Genomic DNA, 24,381 nt, shown 5'->3' with positions numbered 1-24,381 from the left:
TCAAAGAGAGAAATGTTCATTGTAACACAAAAATCCCCAAGACTGTGAAAGATAGATTGTTGTTTTGTAAGTTAATAAGCCGTTCTTACGCTATGTTTCCATTTTGGGAACATATGGGGGAAAGGCGGCCATCTTATATAGACAGCAGCAAATAATGTTGATGATCAATATTTGCGACTGTCAACATTGGCTGCCTTTCCATTATTTTCCCAAAGTGGGAACATATCTTTAGAATGTAACTCCAACTTTAACTAAATTGGTGTACGTGTAAAATGAACTTTGTTTTAATACTACCAGTCCTGTCTGCCTTATTATTGGGCAATGTCTGCAATAGAAGGTCTCTCTTGAAGTTTGGATTTCTCTGTGTGTTCTCTGCATTAGGTTGGCATCACACTGCATTTGTATTTACACTTCAGTGGTTTCCATTTTATTATTATCATTATTTTGTTGCTGTGTATAACAGCATAGTAATCTGTGCTATTATGTCCATATGTTGCAAAGCATTCTTTTTTATAATCAAAGAAAATGGGAAACAGATTCTACAGTATGGAAGTAAGAAATGTATACATTAAACCTAAATGCAATGTGATTCCAGCCTTAGGCTATGCTCACGCACTGTATAAACAATGGCCTTTCCGCTGTGAATGACTGTTGTTTAACGCTACCTATGGCTGGAATTTATGATCATGATCAATAATTCCGGTCATAGGTATTGTTAAACAACATAGCCAGGTTGCAATAATTCCTGTTGTATCTGGGAGACTAGTTTATTTTAGTTCAAGAAAGTTAATCGGCATGTCAGGACTTTATATGACATTAAGCGGCCCTGTGTATTAATCAAAGGTACCATCCAAGTCCCCCCTTTCTAATGCTGCGGTTACACGGAGCGATTATAGTTCAAATTTTCGCAATAACGATCGCATTTCAGCAATAATTGTTCCATGTAAACACAGCATACAATCAAGAGACGAGCGAGAAATCGTTCATTTTGATCTTTCAACATGTTCTCAAATCTTCGTTCGTTGTTCGCTAAAAATTTGCAGATCGCTTCTTGTAAACAGTCTTTTAAAGATTCACCTTGTGAAAGATGGGCTTGAGTGATCTTAAAAAACAATCACAATAACGATTTTTCTTACAAATTTTCTAACGATTTTTCTATTTATTCGTCTAAACGCTGATTGTTATAAAAACCAAATTGTTGCTTTAAAATCGTTAGACAATCGATTGGGCGAATTATCGCTTTGTGTAAATGCAGCGCAAGGCTCATTTATGTGTTTACACGCAGCAGCCAATCTGAGGTGTCAGAGCTTCAGCCTGAACCAATGATGAGACAGGAGGTGTGTTTAAGACTACCCCAGACTCCTTGTAGGCCCAGTAGCTGAGCCATAGTAACAGATCTGGAAATGGAATTAAGATACCTATGATTCTGACATGAATATAATTTTTTCAGGCTGTGACTGGAGAGGGGCCATAACATATGCTCTTCTGCTAAGGGTTATCATTCCAACTATCCTTTTTATATAAATAAATACTATTATGATTCTATAAATGTATCATCTTTAAAACTTATCCCCTCTAGATACTGAGTTGAATACCATATTTCAGATTATGACTGGACATATATCACAGTTCTGTGAATGCTGAGAAAGAAGGTGAGAGAACTGCATCCCCTTAACCAGATTGTAAAAAAGGTTATTCATCATACATCAGAAAACACACTATTTTGAATTCTTTCCATGAAGGCATTTTAGAATTCTATACTTTTACTCGTAGAAAACCTGAGCTAAGCGAATATCTGTACAGTACATAGCCTTTATTCTTTGATACTGCAGTGTCTTTTTATTATGTTTTACAATGCTACAGTTCACAGCCAATAAGTGAGTTATCTGTGCCAGCTGCTGACTTACTGAACCTATATCCTACGATGGGGCTTTAAAGGGAATCTGTCAGCTCCTGGGCCCTACCTAAGGTGCTGACAGTGTGCTGTAGCTTGCTGCCCCCAGTGAGCATGGTGCCTTTTTGGTAATTTTCTGTGCAGCGGATTATGTACAATCTTATGTCACAGAGCAGTTGTTCGTGCCACACTTGACATGCATCCTCCTCCCTCTTCATGAATAATCAATGCTGCCCAGCCTCCTGCTCCATCAGTCCTCTGCAGGCAGTTTATGTCTGAAAGAAACACTCAGGTATAATTGAATCTCTTCTCCTTAATGTGTTGAGGTCGTGGTCTAGGGGTAACTCACCTGTCTAGAGACCAGCCACCAGTTCATTCTCTGGTTCAAATCCCCTGATGGAAATTAAATAGATGTTCTTTTTTCCTCATTATTGTATCATTTTTAAGGCTATGTTCACACAAAGTATTTTTGCTCAGTATTTTGCAACCAAAACCAGGAGTGGATTCAGAACACAGAAAAGCTATGATCTAACACTGTTGAAATTGAGCGGATGGCTATCATTTAATGGCAAATATTGGACGTTGTATTATATAACAGTAATTATTTGCTATTAAATGGCAGCCATCCACTCAATTTCAACAGTGTGTGAACATAGCCTTTCTGTGTTTTTAATCCACTTCTGGTTTTGGTTGCAAAATACTGACCAAAATACTGAGCAAAAATACTGTGTGAACATAACCTTAAAAATGATACTATAATGAGAAAAAAAGACATCTATTTAATTTCCATCAGGGGATTCGAACCAGAAAATAAACTGCTGGCATGTCTCTAGACAGGTGAGTTACCCCTAGACCACCGCTTCAACACATTAGGGAGAAGAGATTCAATTATACCTGAGTGTTTCTGATCTGCAATCTGACAGCTGAGCAAGCAGGAGGCCAAGCAGCATCGATTATTCATGAAGAGGGAGGAGGATGCATGTCAAGTGTGGCACGAACAACTGCTCTGTGACATAAGATTGTACATAATCCGCTGCACGGAAAATTACCAAAAAGCCACCATGTTCACTGGGGGTTGCCAGCTACAGCACACTGTCAGCACCTTAGATAGGGCCCAGGAGCTGTCAGATTCCCTTTAAGGGTTCTAGGATGCTATGGTTGTGTAAGATCTTCAAAATTGTTCATAATGTTATGTGAACTAATATAAACATATAAGTGGAATGTTCTGCATGCATTACAAAAGTCTGAATGAAAAACTAAGAGAGACACTCACACTGGTATAAGCTGTTTCTATACCTACAGTGTGCAATAAAGAAACCAGTACCAAGGGGGATAAATGTGTCTCCAAATCTGCCTGGAAGTAAGGGCTGAACATTCTGGGACTAAAACTAGTAAACTCAAACTTAAGGGGAGAGTTTTAAGGGTATGTTCACACTAAGGTGAGGAATTTCAAGTGGAATCTGCACTTAATTTTACGCATATTCCACTTAAAATTCCAACTGTAAAATATGCTCATAGCAATGTCCCATTGCATTTAATGGGATTTCCTCTCTGTTGTTCACACAATGGATCTTTTTTCTGCACAAAGAATTGGTGTCAATGTAGAGTGTAAAGTCATAGAAAATGACAAGGAGGAGTATTGCAGCGGATTCTGTGTAATCTGCTGCAATACTGTACGTGTGAAACTGGCCTAAAGCTGAAAGTAAAAAATAAAATGATATTTAAAAAGTATAAAGAACTTACCTTTGGCACAAAAACTAGACAAAGGGTGATCGTACTGCAGAATATGATGACTAAAGCCACAATACAGAACTGGACGTTGGGTTGGTCTTTGGTGAGAAAGGAGACTGCTGCTCCTATAATACACATAATGCCCACGTTGTACACACTCATCCCTATATACTTGCTGTCATTTAGTGCTGGAATGCTTACATTTCGAGTTTCCCAGGCCAAAAAGCATCCAAACAACTAAGGAAATAAATAGACAAAAATATTGTTTTTACAATATGCCAGTATTTCTAGATATTTTTAATGAGGATTTGTTGACCTGCTTGCAGTCCTGCTAAAACATCCATTTATTTTTCAAATAGGTCAGTTTACTATTGGGTTTTAATGGGGCATTCATCTTGGTTAAAGGAGTTGGGTCATTAAGAAAAAAACTAAACTGATGCATTATGAGAAATTGAACATATTTTAAACGTACCAGTATTTCTGAAAATATACTATAAAAAATATATAGACCTATCCCCTATGAACCTGCATTGTTTTGATAGACTGTTGACTAGCGATCAACCAGGCAGCCCCCCCCCCTTAGCCGCTCACTGCGAACATGTGTAATAGCGCCGGCAGCGAGCGGGGAACTAGGAGCAAAGGAGCGCTGACCTGGACAGTTTTTAGTTTTAGATTTTAGTTTGTAGCGTCTATTGCAGATTCTGTTCATTAGCGGTTAATCTGAGCAGACACCAACAGAACTCAACCCACCCTACTAATTTAAATGGGGTCCATTAAGTTTCTGGCTGTTATTTCACCGTAATTTTAACCATACACAAAAATGGTGTTGATTATATATTTTTTTGTCCAGTTACTTAAAGGGATTATCCAGCGCTACAAAAACATGGCCACTTTCCCCCTACTGTTGTCTCCAGTTTGGGTGGGGTTTTGAAACTCAGTTCCATTGAAGTAAATGGAGCTTAATTGCAAGCCACACCTGAAATGGAGACAACATTAGGGGGAAAAGTGGCCATGTTTATGTAGCGCTGGATAACCCCTTTAAACAAAGAAGTGAACCCAGCCTTTTTTTTTCTTCCTGTTGCATCATGTAAAATACATTTTTCTAATGCAGATTTGACTAAATTAATGAACACAGCATCAAATGTGAAATGTGTTTCATTGGATTTGTGGCCATAATTATCAAAAGACTAGAAAACTTTGGGAAGCGTCTAAAGAAGAACAGAAACTCCCAAGCAACATTAATGTTACGTGCAGTGGAAAGGCAGATCAGGAAGTCTGTGAGCTGCAGTAACATAAAGCTATTTTGTTATACTTACAGGATACGTATATTGTAAAGAGAACCTTGGAAACTTGGAATTGGGGAAACAGAGTATAAAAATGAATGGCCCTAGTATGTTACGTCACCCTGATAGGTCCATTTACCTTAGTGTTAAACTTTAAGAACAATGGGGTTCGTAACCTCTTTAAAAAAAAAAACTAATGAGTGTTAATTATGATTAGCTTAGTCCATAAATTTGAATTTGCTAACTTCTTAGTCGAACCTCGCTTACCATAAGAAGTCCTTTATAGGCATAGACAATTCCAAGCCAGATAGTCATGTGAGTATTCTCACAATGCTCCAGAAATGGAAGAATAGCAATATCTCTCCCTGCAGGATCAGGCTGAAAATAGATAAAAGATATACATCTGATTTATGTAATAACACAACTAAAGTCATAAATATACATACACTTAGACATAGAACATACATAGTTGGTCAATCAAATACCTATATTACTCATTGCTATCCCTCCAAAAAGCAGTGCAAAAATAACTTATGAATAAGTCAGCATCACTTAATGTCACCCATTATTGGTTTAGATATATGGTCAACAATTGTATATACATCAACATTGCTACTCCCTTTTTATCAATACACCAAAAGAAATAATTGATAAGGTAGTAGTGTCCAAAAGCCTAGTATCTTAAACATATGACTTGTGCATGCAGTCGTTCTCAAAAAGGAAAAAGCTGCTGCTCCAAAACCACAATACTAAAGGTCCTATTCCACGGAACGATTATCGGCCTTGGGGCAGCCCCCCCGCGGCCCCTCCCAGACTCACCCGCTTGATGCCGCTGCGTGTAATAGCGCTTGTTTGCTCCTCACAGTCGGTCCGTGGAATAGGGCCTTAAGCCTGGCTACAGTTTGTAACTGGACATGGGGACAGAGAACTTACTTTTTGGAGAAAAGTTTGCTATGTATGAAAAAAAAAAAAAAGAGGGGGAAGTTTGCAAGCCAAAAAAACACCATCTTAATTCTGAAGCATAGGGATCAGCATCATGTTGTGGGGGGTTTGCTGCAGGGGAGACTAGTATACTTCACAAAATAGATGGCATTAGGACAGTGTTACTATTTTTATTAGCAGTAAAACTTTTTTTTTGCAAATAGGTGTATTTAAAATGGCCCTATTGTGACTCTTATAGAGCTTTTACTTTTTCACCTACGGGGTCAAATGGGGCATTATTTTTTGCGCCATGATTTCTAGTTTTTATTAGTAAAATTTTTTTCTAGATTAGACATATTGATCGCTTTTTATTTATTTTTTTAGTACATAAAATGTAATTTAAAAAAAGCAATCTCTGCATTTTTTTTTTACCACTTTTTGTTTTTAGCCGTTCACTATGCAGGAACAATATTGTTTTATATTAATTGATCGGACGATTATGCACGTTATGGTATATTATATGTTAATTAACTTTATTATTTTTATGTGTTTTATGGACAATGGGAAGGGGGGGTGATTTTCACTTTTATTAGGGGAGGGGCCTGTGGCAGACTCTATCAGAAGATTCAAGACCTGACTGCACGGAGGAAGGTAAGGGACCTGCAGCAGTCAGGCCATGCGATCGTGACCCCCGCAGACACATTGCGGGGGTCCTGATTGGTAGGTGACCGTAGATGGTCCGGTCACTTACACTTAAACTCCTGAACCCCCCTCATAGCCCGGTAACCAAGCGGGGTATAAATTTACGTCCGTTTGCGCCCAGGCTGCGGGGGCGTAAATGTATGCCCCATGTCGTTAAGGGGTTAAAGCTTGGACGCAATTGAGTCTTCCAAATGGTCATTAACTTCTAGCATACTTCCAAAACTGTGGAGAAAAACGGCTTTAAAGGGGTTATCCAGTGCTACAAAAACATGGACACTTTCTTTCAGAGACAACACAACTCTTGTCTCCAGTTCAGGTGCAGTTTGCAATTAAGCTTCATTCACTTCAATGAAACTGAGCAGCAAAACCCCACCCAAACTGGAGACAAAAGTGGGGCTGTCTCTGGAAGAAAGTGGCCATGTTTTTGTAGCCCTGGATAACCCCTTTAAGGGATATTCCCATATAAACTAGCATAGCTAAATTGCAGGCCTTGTAGGGCAAGTTAAATATTTTTGCTAATACATCAATTTAGCAAACTTGTCTCCTCCTATGGCCACACTTCCCCACCCCCCATTGTTGACAGCTCATTGTCTAGGTTACCGACCACCACCCTGTTTCAAAAGCAGTGGTCTGCTGCTATAAATACAGCTACAGTATGCATATTTATACATAGTATACATATACAGAATAAACACTAAGAAGGACATTTATTAAGACCAGCATGCAAGTACGCTGGTCTTAAGTTAGGACCTGCCCCTTTTTTCCAGGCCAGATTCACTAAGAGGCGCACACCTCTTGGTAAACCCGGCTGGCCCTGTGCCCAGTGCAACAAATCTACACCTACTTCCAGCAGCTGTAAATTTGTATCATGATTTACCCCAGGTGCGCAATAGTGATAAATGCCCCTCTATTTCAAGAATATCAGAAGAAGGAGGAAAAACATTGAACTTGACAAAACCAGGCAAACCAGGCAAAAATATTTAACTTGTCAAGTCCTACCATATTAACTATATTAGTTGAGTTTGGAATATCCCTTTAATGTCTACAAGGTAAAAGTAATGGACTGACATATACAAATCCCTTCCCTAATCTCATAGAAAAGTTATAAGCGGAACTGAAAATATTGAATGAAGGCCCACTAACCTCAATTATATGTGTTCTGTCAGGAGCGTCAAAATTTTAGCAACTTATTGTAAGAAGCTCATGGAAGGCTCCACAATGTCTGACCCAAGTTAAACAAATTTATCCTCTTGAGGACCCATGACCTAGCTGTGATGTGTCCCAGGTTGCCTGACTCTAGGATTGCTTCAGTCTGTCTGTAGCAGACTGAAGCATTTGAGTGCCGATTTCATGGCTCAAAGCAGTGCATATGTACTACATTGATCCCTAAGAGCAACCATGCAACTGAAGTCTCCAAGGTGAACTAAAAATTTGTTAAAAAAAAGTATATATATGTATATACATATGAAATCCCAGTCTCTAATAAGTTTAAATCAACCCCCTCTTTCCTATTTATTAAATAAATAATTAATTTACAAAAAAATAGTAAACATATTTGCTATCAAAGTATCACATACCTTGCACAGTAAATAGCATAAGCGCAAAAGCTCGTAAAAAATGTTGCACATTTTTGGTTACATCAGATCAAGAACATTTTGAATAAAAAATGATCAAAAAGTCACATTTAAGTGTGGTACTGATACAAAGTACAAATCGTGGCACAAAAAAGGACCAATAGACCAAAAAAATAAGGATCAGAATAGAACAATTTTACACACAATATAAATTTTTAAAAAGTTTAAATTATTTTTATATTGTTGTATCGTTGTAATCGTACTGAGTTGTGGAACATAGATGACATGTCAATTTTAAAACTTGGTTGAATGCATAAAGACAAAAGCCCCTTGAAACTCAAAAAATAGTTTTCTTTTTTCAATTTTACCACACAAATATTTATTTTTTGGTTTCACAGTATATTTAAGTGTGTCGGTACAAAGTACAATTGGAGTTGCAGAGGAGCTCATAAGTGAAAAAATGCAAATGTTATGGCTTTTTAAACACAAGAAGGAAAACTAAAGTGCAAAAATTAAAATTAACCCTGTCCTTAAAGGGTTAGAGGCAATGCTGCAAAATTCTAACAATGTGTTTGTAAACTTTGAGCCACTGGGAAATATAGTGGTGATATCATAATTGACCTAATAGAGGCAATGTTATCAATAAAAGCTACATCTGCTTTGCTTCATGTAATCTAATCTTATGTTGTATTGAATCAGTCACTTTTAGTGTAAACTAAATTAAAAGATAAAGTCTACAGTTCTTGTGTAATAGGACGTGCCACCTGACACACACACACACACACACACACATCACCAAATTACTATGAAGGACTGAATACATAAGGGGTTGGGAAATTGTATCATGTGACTAACATGCATGGGGATAACATGGTACCAGCATTCTTAGAACTCTAGCAAATACAGATATCAATATAACAAAAAATAATGGATAAAAAATATGTCTAAAAGCATCACTGCTAGAGGCAATACCATTACCTGCAAGACCTTAATCATAAAGAAGACAGTTACCGTTCCCTTGTGGCAGTCATTCTGTCCAAGCATATAATACATTTCACTAAAAGATGATATGACAGCAAGTATTTATTTCCAGTTACTTTACTTGTCACTAATCTCTTTAGTGCTTAAGGGGCTAGGAACATTCACCAATGTTCTTGTGATTCTAAAGGCAAGATGGCCTTAATCTCCATTTATACACCTCTTACTGATTTCAATCTGAATAAAATTTTTTGCCTTAAAGAAGAAAATGTGTCATTAGAAAATGACCTATTGTTTAAATAAAGTTTTTATATTTTTTTTAGAGAATTTTTCATTTTACTATTTTAAAATAATACTGAAATTGTGAAGGGCCTTAAAGTGTCACTGTCGTGAATTTTTTTTTTTGCAGAAATCAATAGTCCAGGCGATTTTAAAAAACTTTGTAATTGGGTTTATTATCCGAAAAATGCATTTTTATCATGAAAAATCAGTTTGAAGCTCTCCCCCCTGTCTTCATTGTTCTCCTATGGAGAGAGCTAAAGAAAAGACCAAAACAGGACAACAAAGAGTTAATCTACAAATCCCTCACCCGTTATCTGTTCTGACCATCACCAATGACCTGTCTGAGCTCAGATTACAGCTGTCACCCAGCTCCGTGCCTGTAATCCTCTGTTATCTGCTTTCTGCTGCCGGCTAACTCCCTCCTTCCTCCTCCCCCCTCCCCTCTCCCTAGAACAGACAGGGTACGTCTCCTGCAACAAGTCACAATTTTCAGATTTTTCAGAGTGGATGAAAAAGAGGAAGGAGGGGGGGACCTGGGAAAAGGCTTTTTACATGCAGATAATGGCAGATTTGGCTAATAAACCCCATTACAAAGTTTCTTAAAATCGCCTGGACTATTGATTTCTGCAAAAAAAAAAAATACGACAGTGACTCTTTAAAGTAAGCCGAGACTTTCTGTTCTGTCTGTGATAATGATGAGTAGGCTGCTGTATAAGTGATTGGTATTACAGTGAAAGATGACACCAGTAGAGATTTAAATAGATCAAACATCCAGCTCAACCTCTCCACCCTGTAAAATTACTTTTTCAAAGCTCACAGAGTATGCCCAGTAGTGTTTCCCATTCATGTAAAAGGGACAGGTCCTATCCATTGTCATCTATGTCCATGGGTAATAACCACAAAAGCAGAATACATAAAAAAAACAACCAACACCATCAATAATATCAGCAATAAATCTTTTAATAATTTTCCATACATAGAATAGCGTAATACAAAAAGTAAATATACATGCATGCCCTCATTATTGCATTTTTTAATGTGAATGAATAAACTCTTTGAAGGGGTACTCCGTTCCGGCCGTATTTTTCAGATATGGCCAGCGGCCGTAGCGGAGTCCCGCCTGGGCCGCTGAATGGCTGAGCTGCGGGGATGGGGGTACAGGGCGCCACGATCTGGGACCCAGCGCTGGAACCAGGGAGGTAAGCGACCTCCGGCATCCATAACCACCCCTCCCCGGCCATATGTGAAAAATAAAGGAGTACCCCTTTAACAATAGCTACTCAAAGGGGTAGTGCAGCGTTTTCGTTTTTCCGCTCAATTAACACACATTACAAAGTTATATAACTTTGTTATGTGTGTTATTAAGCGGTCTGGCCCCGCTAGTCTCAGGGCTGTATTGCCAATATTGTACCTGGTATTTATAGCCAACAAAGTAGTATGACCTATTTCACAGTATTTGCAATTGTCAAAAACTATGGCAAGTCTATTTACAGTGATGCATAAAGCTGTCCTTTGATATTTTCTGACGGGGGAATACTTGCCTCATTCTGTTTTATCATCTGATACTGCCATATACATGTTTCTATACTCCCCGTTCCATGTATATGTGTTATTCCGATTTTCTCATAGTCATCTAGATATCTGTTTCTGCCAATGGTTTGGCCTCTGTAATTTATTTTTTATGTATAACGATATGGCACAGTTGTATGTATTACTATTAGGATTCTACCTGAATAGTCCACAATCGTAAGGGTTAAAAACAAGGCCACCCACTTTGATTAGTAACTGAGCGATTTTGGTGATCTCCATATGACATGTAGTGGCTGGTTTCATACATGTGATAGACCGCAAGTTAATTTGTATAGATCAGCACAGTAGATGTTGTTTTGTTATTGACCAAGATGTTATTTTCCAATAAGTCATGATGAAGTGGACATTCTAATCTCACTGGTTTTTGGTAACAACCTTGCACAGGTGCATTCACTCTACCTCCATACTGTGTCAGTTGTCATCATACCTAGACTGCATGAAAGCAGTGGCAAAGCTATATGGGTCACAAAGGCTGCAATTGCGAGAGAGCAAGGGAAAGGTGAGCATATCCCCCCCCCGAGCTACATGCAAATTCATGTATTGGTCACAGTCCACAATGACAGTTGTAGTTTTGCAGCCAGACGCTCTACAGGCTGCAGAGCAATAACCCCTATCATGCTCTGCTGACAGTTCATGATGGGACTTGTAGACTTGTAGTTTTTAAACAATACATTAATTATAGGGGACAGTGGCACAGTTTATCAGAGGAAGAGTAGCACAGAGACCATGAGAGGGCAGTGGCACAGTACACTAGAGGGGGGCAGGGACATACTACAGTAGAGAGGACAGGGGCACAGTAGACTAGGGGACATTAGAGGACTGTTGCAAAGTTCATTTGGGTATGGTTGCATGGTACACTGGCACTATTTATTAGGACACTCTGATACATTAGGGGACAGTGACACAATTAGTTTCTTCACTACCCTATTCTCGTTTACTTTACTGCAGATGTTACCAGCCCAGTCACTGGCTACTTCTCTGCAGATGTTACCAGCCAAGTCACTGGCTCCTTCCCTGCAGATGTTACCAGCCCAGTCACTGGCTACTTCTCTGCAGATGTTACCAGCCCAGTCACTGGCTACTTCTCTGCAGATGTTACCAGCCCAGTCACTGGCTACTTCTCTGCAGATGTTACCAGCCCAGTCACTGGCTACTTCTCTGCAGATGTTACCAGCCCAGTCACTGGCTACTTCCCTGCAGATGTTACCAGCCCAGTCACTGGCTACTTCTCTGCAGATGTTACCAGCCCAGTCACTGGCTCCTTCCTTGCAGATGTTACCAGCCCAGTCACTGGCTACTTCCCTGCAGATGTTACCAGCCCAGTCACTGGCTACTTCCCTGCAGATGTTACCAGCCCAGTCACTGGCTCCTTCCCTGCAGATGTTACCAGCCCAGTCACTGGCTCCTTCCTTGCAGATGTTACCAGCCCAGTCACTGGCTACTTCCCCGCAGATGTTACCAGCCCAGTCACTGGCTACTTCTCTGCAGATGTTACCAGCCCAGTCACTGGCTCCTTCCTTGCAGATGTTACCAGCCCAGTCACTGGCTACTTCCCTGCAGATGTTACCAACCCAGTCACTGGCTACTTCCCTGCAGATGTTACCAGCCCAGTCACTGGCTACTTCCCTGCAGATGTTACCAGCCCAGTCACTGGCTACTTCTCTGCAGATGTTACCAGCCCAGACACTGGCTACTTCCCTGCAGATGTTACCTGCCCAGACACTGGCTACTTCCCTGCAGATGTTACCTGCCCAGACACTGGCTACTTCCCTGCAGATGTTACCAGCCCAGTCACTGGCTTTATGGGTCTTGTACCATCTTTAGCCAGTGACTGAATACAGTGGGTGTACAGGCATATCATGTCTGCAGGGAAGTAAACAGGGGTGAAAGGGAGGAGCAGAGTGACAGCAAAAGAATAAAAACCCACAACATTTATATTTTGAAAGTATTAAGCCATTCTACTCCCATTTCAGTCTTCTTCACCGTCAATTAATCAGCCTAGAGGAACTAGCAAGTGATAGCTAGGATTGCAATGCACCACTGGCTTTCTAAATGACTTTGTCTATTGTTATCTGTTTCTCAGATCTCTGTGAATCCATTTGATTAAATAAGGTCGCATGGCCCCAAAATTTGGTAATGTTTCCTTTCCAAACGAGTAGAACAGTTTTCATTATTATGCTATTAATGACATTAATAGGCTGCAGTCTACTGCTGCCTTTATTGTAGATGAACATTTTTAGGTTAATAATTTACTGCATTTATCATCTTTATAGGCTGCTCTAAATATTGTTATATAATTTGTGGTGCACATGTCTGCAGATGCTCAGTGCACCTGCAGGAGATGGATGCTGAATTAATTCTTAGGAAGGCTACAGAGAATGTGATGAATTCATAAGGGGAGTTAATGAGCCCACTTGATAAGAAGCCTGTTCAGATGCACAGCATAAACACTCTGTGGGGGATAATAAAGACAACTGAGCCATATCCCTGGAGAGATTGTGTTCACATAAAGATAGTCAGTTTTCCCTGATCTTCCAAACTATCTATCTTTTCAGAGCACTGAGCTGTGCAAAAACAGTAGATAGTAAATAATCTCTATTCCAACAAAGATGAGCACAAGATATTTCTAAATTATGTCTGATACTATGGGCACTATAGTCCTACAGGAGAATTTAGGACATCCCATTCTAAGTCCATGGGCATTAATATGCAGTGTGGTCCCCCCCTTTCAGTTATTAGAGTGTGTCTCTAAGAACTTTTGCCAATTCAGCCAGAAGAACATTTATTAGGTCAGACATTGCTGTTTGACAAGATGGCCTAAATCTCTTTAGTTCATTCTTAAGACTATGTTGCTACAACTTCTTTTTTTTTTTGTTCACTGCCATTTTTTGTTGGTGGCAATCATTTTGGCAGCAAAATGCAGTGTTTTGGTGCCAAAATGATCATTGCCCCCCTCCCCCCCCCCCAAAAAAAAAAACGGCTGCAAAAAGGCCAGAAACTGTGGCATCATAGCTTAGATGTGTTTAATAGGGTTGAGGTCAGGACTCTGTGTTGACCTGTCAAGTACTTCCACACCAATCACACACAGCCATGCCTTTATGGATTTTACTTTGTGCACTGGGCACACTCTTGCTGGAACAGAAAAGGGCAGAAACTAAACTGCTTCCACAAAATTAGAAGTGTATACATGTCCATGATGTCTTGGAATGCTAAAGCATTCGGATATCTCTTCAATGAAATTAAGGACGGGCGTTCCCGTCTCAACCAGTGATTGGCTGAGCGGCCTGTTACTTCGGAGACTGGCTCTGAAGTTCCAGCGGCAGCTGTGGGCAGCAGTGAGGAGAACACTGGTGATCATGGACAGGTATGTACAAAATGTATTCATTTTTTTTTATTACATGGTATGTGTAGTGATGTACACCTGGCGGCCAGTAATTTTTGGGCTGGGCTAAACGACACAATTAGTCGATGACCATTTTCTTTATTATACAGAGCGATAATCTGTGGAATTGTCGGATTATCGCTCAGTTTAATAGGGCTTTAACAGACAAAGGTCAAATTTCTGAAAAACCAACCCTATAGATTAATTCCTTATCTATGAAATTGTTGGCACAGTGCACTAACACATCAGACTGCCAGATAGAGACGCAGGGATGATCACTCCACAGTTCATGTTTTCTCTGCTCTAGGGTTAGTCAGTTTATTATGTTTCCAGTCTTTCAATTCGGTACAAAGATCTGCAATTATCGGCTAGATAGGGGTTAAAGAATGAAAATCATAGACTCCTCTTCTCAGTTTACCCCCAGATAGGCATTGTCTTCATTAAGCCTTTAGACATTATAGAGGGTTTACTACTATTTAGGGCACCTGCATTTTATACGTAAAATGGTTGACTTTTTATCTACAGTGTCTAACATGACTACCATGAAATAAGTCAATGAGTAATTATAGAATCGAAGAAAACAGGGACTTCATAATACATAGATTAAAGCGGCACTTTCATCAGGTTCTTCCCAAAGAACCTGTGGATATGCTGCAGTAGTTGTGACCCTCAGTAGTATATCGCTATTACTTTCACCCCTCTCCTCCTCCGCATTGTTTGTAAAATAAATAAATCATGTTATGCAAATTACTTGCTTAAGAGCATTTAGGGCGTTGCTCAGGGCCGGAGAGCATTGCTGTGCCCCGCCCAGCCCGACCCCTCCTGCTCCCTCCCGCTCCCTCCCACTATGCATATTCATAACTGCATAGTGGGCTCTATACACACTGGCTGCGCAGGAAAGCAGTCCATTTGGAGACTGGCTGCTTTCTTTGCATGCGTGAATCCCCTGGGCCGCCTAGGTTCCTCAAGACGTAAGTATAAGTCTATCTTATAAGTACGTCCTGAGGGACCCAAGGGAGGTCGGGATTCAGTCCCCTAGAGCCCACTATGCAGTTATGAATATGCATAGTGGGCGGGACGGGAGGGGGACGGGCTGGGCGGGGCACAGCAATGCTCTCCAGCCCCAAGCAACGTCCTAAATGCTCTTAAGCAAGTAATTTGCATAAGAGCATTTAGCCATTTTCCAAACAATGCGGGGGAGGAGAGGGTTGAAACTAACTGCCATATACTACTGAGGGAGACAGCTACTGGGGTATATCAGCAGGTTCTCTGGGAAGAACCTGCTGATATTGTCACTTTAATGTAAATCAACTTTGACAATACAACAGGTAAAAGTTATAAAATATATGTGTATTTTCCCATTTTTCATGTCAAATCTGTAAAACAGAATGTAAAAATGAGACCGGCTTCTTTTTCATGTCAGGACTTTGACAGATTGTGATTTTTGTTAAGTAGATGGTAACAGAATGCAGCAGGATGGGAATCCTATTTCATCCCATTTAAGCTGTGCATACACTGACTGCCATCAGAGGATCCCTTGAAGAACCTTGCTTGTAGCTCATTTGATGGCAAGAATAGTACAGCACCCAGCCCTTTTTTTGCGCTTCACATAGCTGACACCACTGTAAGTCAGTGGGGGTCCAACAGATACTGTTAACATCAACAAACTTGCAGTATGTCGCCTTACATTATAAGCAAATTTGTGCTTCCTAATCCTATAAAAAGCATTTCTTTTCCATGATGTATGGTACTTATTTTTTTGTCAATAACATACCATTATATCAATCCTTCTGACATGTTGTACTCCTAATCCAATCCATTAAACAGTTCTTTTCCACTTTGTTACACCACATATCCTGTTCTGTGGTTCCTGGTCTTAGTTCGTTAGCTACCATTTACAACCTCATCCATTGTTTAAATCAATTTGCTACATACATTAGCACATTTACTAATAAAGACTCCATTTTGGACGGGTCTTATACTGTACACAGATTTTACCTTTACAACCCAAGTGCATCACTTGAAACATTCAGCTAAAACAACAAATAAAACATGTGGTCAAACTATATTCTTTATCCATAGCATGACTTTCAGTAGCAAACCTCTTATGTCTCATTCACACAATGTTGTAATTGTGATCCACTAATGATTAAAGTGTCACATGCTTTTGGTATTTTAGTTACAGGACTGGCTCAGTGAAACCTAAGGTCCAATAGTAGCCACTATTACTGATATAATAACAGCCATGCCATTAGATACACTGATTCTTCCACTATTTTTCTTGAGCCTTATAACTTCAGGATGATCACATTTATCATGCTTTCAGAGAATCAGAGCAAATGTAGCAACACACACACACACACACACACACATCATAATCGTTACAACATTAACCATAAAGTAAATATGTTACTAAAATCGCATTGCAAAAAAAGAAGCTTTTTTGAGAATGTTCAAACAATGTAAAAAAAAAAAAGGAAATTACAACCACATTTTTTAGGTAATATTACGGCCAGATTTTCCATATAGTAATATGCCCCATTGAAGCCGAAGAGAAATTGTCCGGCAGTGCACACACTATATAGAATAACTTCCACAATTTATTACAACTGTCAAAAGAATTAATATGCTCATTATTTGGGACCTGATATTGCAATTGTTTTTATCTGTTCACAATTATCTCTTCTTTTCCACCCAAAAAAGCTGGTTTGGCCCTTAAAAAAAATTACAGTAAAAGGCTGGTCAGTATTTTTGCAACCAAAACACAAAAACTGCAAATCTTTCCATTATATTTTTTCTCTGTCAGTTCCATTCCTGACCAAATACTGAGTGAAATACTATGATTGAATATAGCCATAGGGTACGTTCACACGTGCCATATCCGCAGCAGATTTCATCTAAATAACTGAACACAGCATCAAATCTGCACCATCAAATCTGCTGCGGATCTGCTGTGGATCCTGTACGTGTGAATGCACCCTTAGAATCAATAACTCTTGACACTGGCTGTATATTTGGGGTTGTTGTCCTGTTGCTAGGCCCACGGAACTATTCAGCTTTTAAGTTTAATTTTTCAAAACCAATTTCTGAGCTCTTTATGTGGAACTATATCGAGGGCTTTGCTAAAATCTAGATATCTATGGCATCACCTTCATCTAATGACATGATCTGCCCTCCATAAAGTCATGCTGTTTTGGGGCAAACAAGTTGTTGGTTTTTAGGTGATCAATAATTCTCTTTTTGTACAGTTTTATCATTATTTTTATATGTATTTTTAGATGTTAAGCTAACGGGCCTATAGCTACCTTAACAGCTTTGATGAGTAGAAGAATTTAATATCACACCTCATAACCCTTCTGTATCATATTATGATAATGTTGTCTAACGCCTTGAAAACAAATTATAATGCAACCCTTAGCACTGCAACAGCAGCCCCTGTGGTATTCTCATCCGTAGCCTGTAAATATAAAGCTGTAATCTACACTGCAGCATTGCTGCTAATTAGTCTTATATTCTCTGCAGAGTGTATGCTTTTAGCACCATCATTATTCTTAATGGCCACATTGTAACAAGCATCGACTTAGTCCAGATAATAGTGGTAGATATTTATTGCCAAGTGTCTGCATAATTGCAGGATGTGATAAAGTTATGTTTCCTGCATATGTTGGAGGATTACGAGGTGTCATGTTAAATTCTTCCACTCATCAAAGCTGTAAATCATTTTATTTCCTCTTTACACACACCATGTAAAATTATAACTCTTAATAATAGGCATCATTATGCTTTCAGAGATAGAGAAGAAACCCAGGAGCACAAGTGCCTAAAATATTCATCCTTGTTATGAAAAAATGTGGCTACGGTATACGAACACTGACAGCTGCAATAGGAATGGCTACTATGGAAAAGCTTCCTCGCTCTTCTCTAAAGGTTGAATTTACAAATTTAGGCCATGTTCACACAATGTATAAGACCGAACGTTTTGTGACCCGGCAGGGTCATGGAACGGCCGGTCTCTGAAAAGATCATCCCGGCTGGTACTGCAGTACCAGCCAGATTATCTTTCCTGCTGCAGAGTTCTGATGCGGGCGCATCCGTGCGCATCCGCATTAGAACTCTCCACTGCACACTATTGAGCGTGCAGCTGCAGCTGGTTGCTCAATAGTGGCCGCAGAAAACTGACATATCAGTTCTTTGCGGCGCAGCGAAGGATCCAGGCCAGAGCGTATACTATGTGTATACGCCACGCCTGGGATCCCATAGAAAGCAAGGCAACATATATATATTCTTGTACAAAGTACAGCCGTTGTTGCCGATTGCAACAATGGCCGTACTTTTACAAAAACATACGTTGTGTGAACATAGCCTTAGGTTTTATAGGTGTATATATAAGTAGTGGTAGCAAAGTTACACTGTAATAAAGTGTGTATTAAGAGTCGTACAAAAATAGTGTCAATATATCATTCATGTCCATCATACTGTACCTCTATACTACACACATATATAGTAATGCTATCTAATACACCACCACATTACATGCATATAGTACAAAAACATTAGACACACACATATACATGGACATATATTGTACACAGTACACATATATTGTACTGGTGCCTCGTCAACTTACAGAAAGCAACATAACATTAAAGCGAATGTACCAGCAGGTAAATCACTTTAAGATCTTTACATCAATAGCCCGGTGCCGGTGCGGGGATGTTGCGGTCCTTTTTTAACTGCTGCTCGGTTACCATGCACGGCCCCAGTCAATTCTGATTGGTTGCTCGGGGCAACTGAGACAATTCTACTTTACACCAGTTTGATAAATCTCCCCCTTTGTGTTGAGCCATTCCAATGTTATTCTTACTAGAAATGTATGACTAAATAGATAACTGAGTGTTACCAGCTGCAGAAAAGACTCTACCTGACACGGTCTAACAAATCATACTATCCTGTTGTATAGGGACATACCCCTAGCTCCTAACACCCAGCTAGCAATGTAGTCATCTAAGTGTGTTAACTGAGGTTGGCACACCACACAGCTATAAGCAAAGAGGTTTCATAATTGTTTTAATAGGGAATATAAGTAGAGTGATCCCTCAACTTACAATGGCCTTAAGATACAATATTTTCAACATACAATGGACCATCATAACTTGAGACCAGACTCAACATACAATGCTATGGACAGTCCGGATCTGTGGCACATGTGAATAACTAGATGATCAACCAATGAAACTGGGCATTTTACAGATAAAACCCCAGTATTACTGAAATGCATGCACTGGTTGGCTGTCTTGTAGTGATTCTGCAGAGTACAGGGTGATACTACATATCCTGTATTGCATAGAATTTTGGTTTCAACATATAATACTTTCAACATACAATGGTCGTCCTGGAACCAATTAACCCTTTGAGGACCAGGCCCAAAATGACCCAGTGGACCGCGCAAATTTTGATCTTGGTGTTTTCGTTTTTCCCTCCTCCCCTTCTAAGAGCTCCAGCACTCTCAGTTTTCTATCTACAAGCCATGTAAGTGCTTGTTTTTTACAGAAATAGTTGTACTGTGTAATGGCGTCATTCATTTTACCATAACATGTATGATGGAATCCCAAATATATTATTTATGAAGATATAAATAGGTGAAATCGTAAATAAGAATGCAATATGGTAACGTTTGGGGGGTTCCTGTGTCTACGTAATGCACTATATGGTAACAGCGACATGACACTATTATTCTATAGGTCAGTCCGAACACAACCATATGCAGGTTACACAGATTCTCTAATGTTATATATATTTTTTTTATGAAATCCTTTTTTTTGGCAATTAATTATTAATAAAATGGGCCTATTGTGACGCTTATAACGGTTTTATTTTTTCACCTACGGGGCTGTATGGGGTGTCATTTTTTCCGCCATGATCTCTAGTTTTTATTAATACCATATTTGTGAAGATCGGACGTTTTGATCACTTTTTATTGATTTTTTTTAATATATAATGTAACATAAAATCGGTAATCTGCGCACTTTTTCCCCTCTTTTCGTGTACGCCGTTCACCGATCACAATGACGCTTGTTATATTTTAATAGATCGGACAATTACGCACGCTACGGTATATGATATGTTTATCTATTTATTTATTTTTATATGTTTTATTTATATAATGGGAAAGGGGGGTGATTTAGACTTTTATTGGGGGAGGGGCTTTGGGGTAGTGTAATAGTGTTTTGAACTTTTTTTTTTTACACTTTTGAAGTCTCTTTGGGGGACTTTTACATTCACTACTTTGATTTATACACTGATGATTGCTATGCCATAGGCATAGCATTGATCAGTGTTATCGGCGATCTGCTCATTGAGCCTGCCTGTGCAGGCTCAGTGTAGCAGATCGCCGATCGGACCGCACGGAGGCAGGTAAGAGACCTCCGGCAGTCCGTTTCAACGATCGGGACCCCCACAGTCACACTGCGGGGGTCCCGATCGGTAAGTGACAGGGGACTCCCCCTGTCACTTACACTTAAACGCTGCGGTCGCGCCACGATCGCGGCGTTTAAGGGGTTAATGACACGCGGCAGCGCGATCGCTGCAGCGTGTCATTACCGGTGAGGTCCCGGCTGCTGTTTGCAGCCAGACCCCACCTGCTGTGAAGCGCGCTCCGCTCCGGAGCACGCTTCATAGCGGGAGAAACACCCAGGACGTAAGGTTACGTCATGGGTCGTCTGGGGACAGACTTCCATGACGTAACCCTACGTCCAGGGTCGTCTAGGGGTTAATATCATATGTTGAGGGACCACTGTATTTACTAACATAGGCTAGAAAGGCAGGGAACTTCCACTTCTACATGTCTTCATATGCTAGGAGCATAAACATCATTACTCAAGGTTAAGGGATTTTTAATATGTAAATTTCACCCTGAAGGCAAAAATCTAATTATTAGAGTATATAACATTAACACAGGTTAGCTAAAATCCAATTGGGACACAAAAATTCCCTAAAATGTGACAGATTATTCACATGGGGTATTCAGACTCTCAATGCACTGCAAAGATGAGGTTTCCATGGCAACATTTTAATATGTGGCTGCAATACAATCTACAGGAAAATGAGCAGCATCAAGTAATGATTTCTCTTCATGCATAGATACAATGGGGCTGTTCCAAGCAACAAATTGTCAAGTTTTGTCCATTTTTAGTGGACCAACAAATTCACAAAAGGCTTGTGACACAATTTGTCCACAAACCCGACAAACCCCTCATTTTTATCCATAAACCTGCGTAGTGGGCGTGTCGTGGGTGTTTTTTTTTAACCCACCACAGCTGACAGATTTACCAAGAAAACCATCATTTTTTCCCTGTGCTTTCTATTCTAAAAACCAGCCACTTTTAGAGTAGCGGGATGGTCTTGTTTTAGTTTTGTCCTTTGAAAAACCTTCCAGATTTAGATAGGGTGTGCTCTACATTAATGAATTTGGCATGGGAAAAAAAAAACCTGACTCAAATGACAGCTTAAAATTAACACATTGTCAGTAAATGAGGCCCAATGTTTTCAAATCTGGTCAGACAGAATGAAAAATAAATACTAATATTAGCCGTTAAGGTCATGATGTACATCGCACCCGGCCACTATCAGCAGCCAAGGAGTACCTCTATTAGTCGACACGGGCAGCTTGTCGCGCTGGCTAATTAAGCATTTAAATGCAGCTGTCAAACCTGACAGCTGCATTTAAATGCATTGAAAAGCACATCCCTGTTGTCTAGTGGGTCGGATCACCCTCTGCAATGCAATGGCGGAAGGGCGATCTGTTCTTCACAGCGTTGTCGCAATGACAGGGATCCTGGCTCAGCAATCCATTGCTTTTTATTTATAAATAATCCCCTACACTAATAAAAGTTCAAGTCACCCCACTTTTGCCATTTTATAAATAAAAATAAATAAACAAATATTTTTGGTAGTGCCATGTGCGTAATTATCAAATTAAATTATCACATTCCTGATTGCGCACGGTAAACGGCCTAAGGCTAAAAACCCTCCAAAGTGCAAAATTGACTATTTAGGTCACATTAAACCCAGAAAAATTCTAATAAAAAGTAATCCAAATGTTGCATATATGCAATCAAGGTACCAATAGAAAGAACAGATCATGGTGCAAAAAATTACACCTCATATAGTCCTATAAAAAAAAAAGTGTTATAAAGATGGTAATAGAGCTATTTTAAACACATTTAGTTTTATTTTGAAAAGGTTTTAATTTTTTTAAAGTTGTCAAATAAAAGTTACACAAGTTTCATATCATAATTGTACTTGAGTAACATAAATAACCTGTCAGTTTTACCATAGGGTAAATAGGTAACTCCCTGAAATGAAAACAAATTCCTTTTTTTTCAATTTTAGGCTATGTTCACACAACGTCAAAAATGGAGAAAAAACATCCGATTTCGCTATTTAAAAAGACGTCAGTTTTTGCAGAAATTTAACCGACCAATGCAATTGCATTGAAGTCAATGGGGACGGACGTCCTATGCACACAATGCATTGAAAAACGGACGTTTTTGCTGCGGACGTCAAAATAATCAACATAAACATTATTTTTGGATGTTTTTTGCAAATAGCGGACGTTTTTTATTAGTTGTTCACACACAGTTCTTCTATTGTCACTGTTCTTTCTCTGTTTTTACTATTAAATTCAATGGATTTTTCAATTAAGCCACACCCAAAGGGCAATTAGTAATCCCAAACGAAAAAAATGTGCAAACACTAGAGATGAGCAAACCGGGTTGGGTTTCGAGTCGATCGAAACCCGAACGTTCGGTATTTGATTAGCTGGGGCTGCTGAACTTGGATAAAGCTCTAAGGTTGTCTGGAAAACATGGATACAGCCAATGACTATATCCATGTTTTCCACATAGCCTTAGGGCTTTATCCAACTTCAGCAGCCACTGCTAATCAAATGCCAAAATTTCGGGTTCGGATCGACTCGAGCATGCTCGAGGTTCGCTCATCTCTAGCAAACACCCGTCATTGCAGTGGATGCCAGGCTTCGAAAAACGTCCGTTATATTAAACTCAAGATAACGGACGTCATTTTAAACGGAGCTGAAAAAAACGTTGTGTGAACATAGCCTTATAGTGCAAATAAAGAGAAAAAAGCAAAAGTGCAAAAAATTGGCTACATGAACGTACCAAATCCTAGACTCCATGGATAAAAACATCTCTGTCACTGGGTGGCTATGTTCACACAACATCCTAAAAAGGAAAAAGACATCCCTTTTTTGGGTTTCAAAAGATGTCCGTTATTGCATCATTTTAATATGCTTGACTAAAATGCATTGAAGCATGGAATAACGGACGTCTTTTTCACACATTGTATTGAATAACGGACGTTTTTTGAGGCGGACGCATTCAATACAATGTGTGAAAAAGACATCCGTTATTCCACAGACTTCAATGCATTTTAGTCAAGCATATTAAAATGATGTAATAACAAACGTCTTTTTAAACGCAAAAAGCGAACGCTTTTTGCCTTTTTAGGACGTTGTGTGAACATAGCCGATTAGTGGCAGCTAGTAGGGAGGATCCATAGAAAGACTGAAGACTCATGCCCAACTTTCTACTCCATACACTTTCTCTTTAATCCATCTGTTGCCGGACAAAGACAGGATAACTAGCCTACTTGTCCTGGTTGCCTTGTTATGTGGTGGTCACCATCTAGAATTCTGTTGTGAACATTCATAACCCAGTCACCAGTACTATTAGCATATTGTTTAGGCACATTAAATCACCCTCAATTTTCCTATGTTACTTACACAACCCCTGCATGTCTTACCATTCAGTGCCCACCGCCCGGGTTATGTTAGACTTGCCATCTTATCCCTTACTATGGTAAGAACCAACAAACAAATTAGTCGTGCAGTCTTCCAAGATAGTTAGAGATATATTCTAGTCCCCATTGTTGGAGTACAGACATGTAAAAAATCGAAAACAAAATGGTGGACAAACGCTAGGAATACTAGCAAAAAAGTATTTATTGTGGTGCTTTAAACTATGT

At 39.5% G+C, this 24,381-nt stretch overlaps 1 protein-coding gene across 3 annotated transcripts in view; it reads right to left on the bottom strand.

Moving 5' to 3' along the window:
* The window catches only part of GABBR2 (gamma-aminobutyric acid type B receptor subunit 2), a 505,458-nt gene that overhangs the window by 20,795 nt on the left and 460,282 nt on the right, over window positions 1–24,381 (bottom strand). For all 3 annotated transcript variants that reach the window (XM_069958150.1, XM_069958151.1, XM_069958152.1), the window contains exons 14-15: window positions 5,176–5,286; window positions 3,638–3,862 (exon numbers count right to left, since the gene is read on the bottom strand). In XM_069958150.1, coding sequence (XP_069814251.1) covers window positions 3,638–3,862; window positions 5,176–5,286 — 336 coding nt within the window. The remainder of the gene's footprint in view (window positions 1–3,637; window positions 3,863–5,175; window positions 5,287–24,381) is intronic.

This window comes from Dendropsophus ebraccatus, chromosome 2, assembly GCF_027789765.1.
Source record: "Dendropsophus ebraccatus isolate aDenEbr1 chromosome 2, aDenEbr1.pat, whole genome shotgun sequence".
Classification (NCBI taxonomy): Eukaryota; Metazoa; Chordata; class Amphibia; order Anura; family Hylidae; genus Dendropsophus; species Dendropsophus ebraccatus.
Note: the sequence above shows the minus strand (reverse complement) of the source record. Positions and strands in the feature narration are given on the sequence as shown.